General features: G+C 61.6%; 1 protein-coding gene across 1 annotated transcript in view; it reads right to left on the reverse strand.

Moving 5' to 3' along the window:
• Nucleotides 1-353: 353 nt before the first annotated feature.
• Nucleotides 354-1,167, reverse strand: part of H696_00441 (hypothetical protein) — a 3,945-nt gene continuing 3,131 nt past the window's right edge. The window contains exon 6 of the mRNA XM_009494295.1: nt 354-1,116. Within this exon, the coding sequence (XP_009492570.1) occupies nt 654-1,116 (463 nt within the window). The 3' untranslated portion in view covers nt 354-653. The remainder of the gene's footprint in view (nt 1,117-1,167) is intronic.

Genomic DNA, 1,167 nt, shown 5'->3' on the forward strand with positions numbered 1-1,167 from the left:
CTCGCATGCCGGGACGTGTTTACTGCTCCTGGCCGAAGAGGCCCCGAGAACGCCAGCACCGAGGAGAACAGGGAGTAGTGGCCGAGGAAACGGCGGGAGGAGGAACTGCCACCGGATAGGGCTGTGTCTGGTCAGGTGACCTGGCGGACGCGACCGAACGATCTACCAACTCGGTTCTCCCGACGCTTTGACCCCTGTGTTTCTTCGATCCCTCCTGCGCCCCCCCCCCCGCCCCACCGCCCTCCTTCTGTTGTTGCTTTAGGTCTCCTCTACAGTGCAGGAAAGGGCTGGGCCGATCCGCACGAACAGTGTCTCGGAGTTGAGGAGAGGAAGCAGATACCCACAAGAGAACGCGGTAATGTGAAATGATATTGACAGAGCACGGGGGGCACGCGCGCGGGGCTGGACGATGGCGCCGCGGGGCCGGCCGGGGACAGCCTGCTGAAACTGCACAGCAGCGGCGCTGAGAGGGAAAACGAAAGGGAAGGAGAAAGGGGGCTGGAGGAGGAAGCTCGCAGAGAGGGGGGGGGGGAAGGGGTGCGTGCTCGCGTCCGCAGAAGCCCGGGTGCCTAGCGGACTCTTGCACAAACTGCACCGGCTGGTGTGCACATGCACTTAGATACACACACACACACACACATCCCTGTGTCCCATTATGCGGAGACGATCTTAACAAATTCCACCACCGGGTCGAGAATCTGCTTGGCAAAGTTGTCCACCGAAGGCCCTGGCGTGAAGAGTTGATAGCCAATGGCATGCTGGCAGAAGCTGGAGAACATGGCCTCGCGCTTCTCGCTGACCAGGGCCATGAGCGGATTGGCCCGCTTGGAGGACAGCTGCGAGCGCAGAGAGAACTCCCAGAAGGGCGGCGGGTCATCGTACGGGGACTCCGGGGTTTGCTGTGCCAGGAAGTGCAGGCGGGCCACAATCTCCCCGGAGACATCAGTCTGCGAGCGAATCATGCGACTGGCCAGCTGGGTGGAGGGGTTGAAGATGAGCGCGTTGCAGAAGGTGGCCAGATTGTGCGGGAGTTCGTGCAGCAACGGGGCCACCGACATCAAGTGCATCTCATTGCTCTGGAGGCTGTAGCGCATGGAGAAGGTGATGAAAACATGACTGGAGTGTGACAGGTGTGCCAAGGGCAGCCAGTGTTAGCTGGGGGGGGGG

Source organism: Fonticula alba (genome assembly GCF_000388065.1).
Source record: "Fonticula alba strain ATCC 38817 unplaced genomic scaffold supercont2.1, whole genome shotgun sequence".
NCBI classification, from domain to species: Eukaryota; order Rotosphaerida; family Fonticulaceae; genus Fonticula; species Fonticula alba.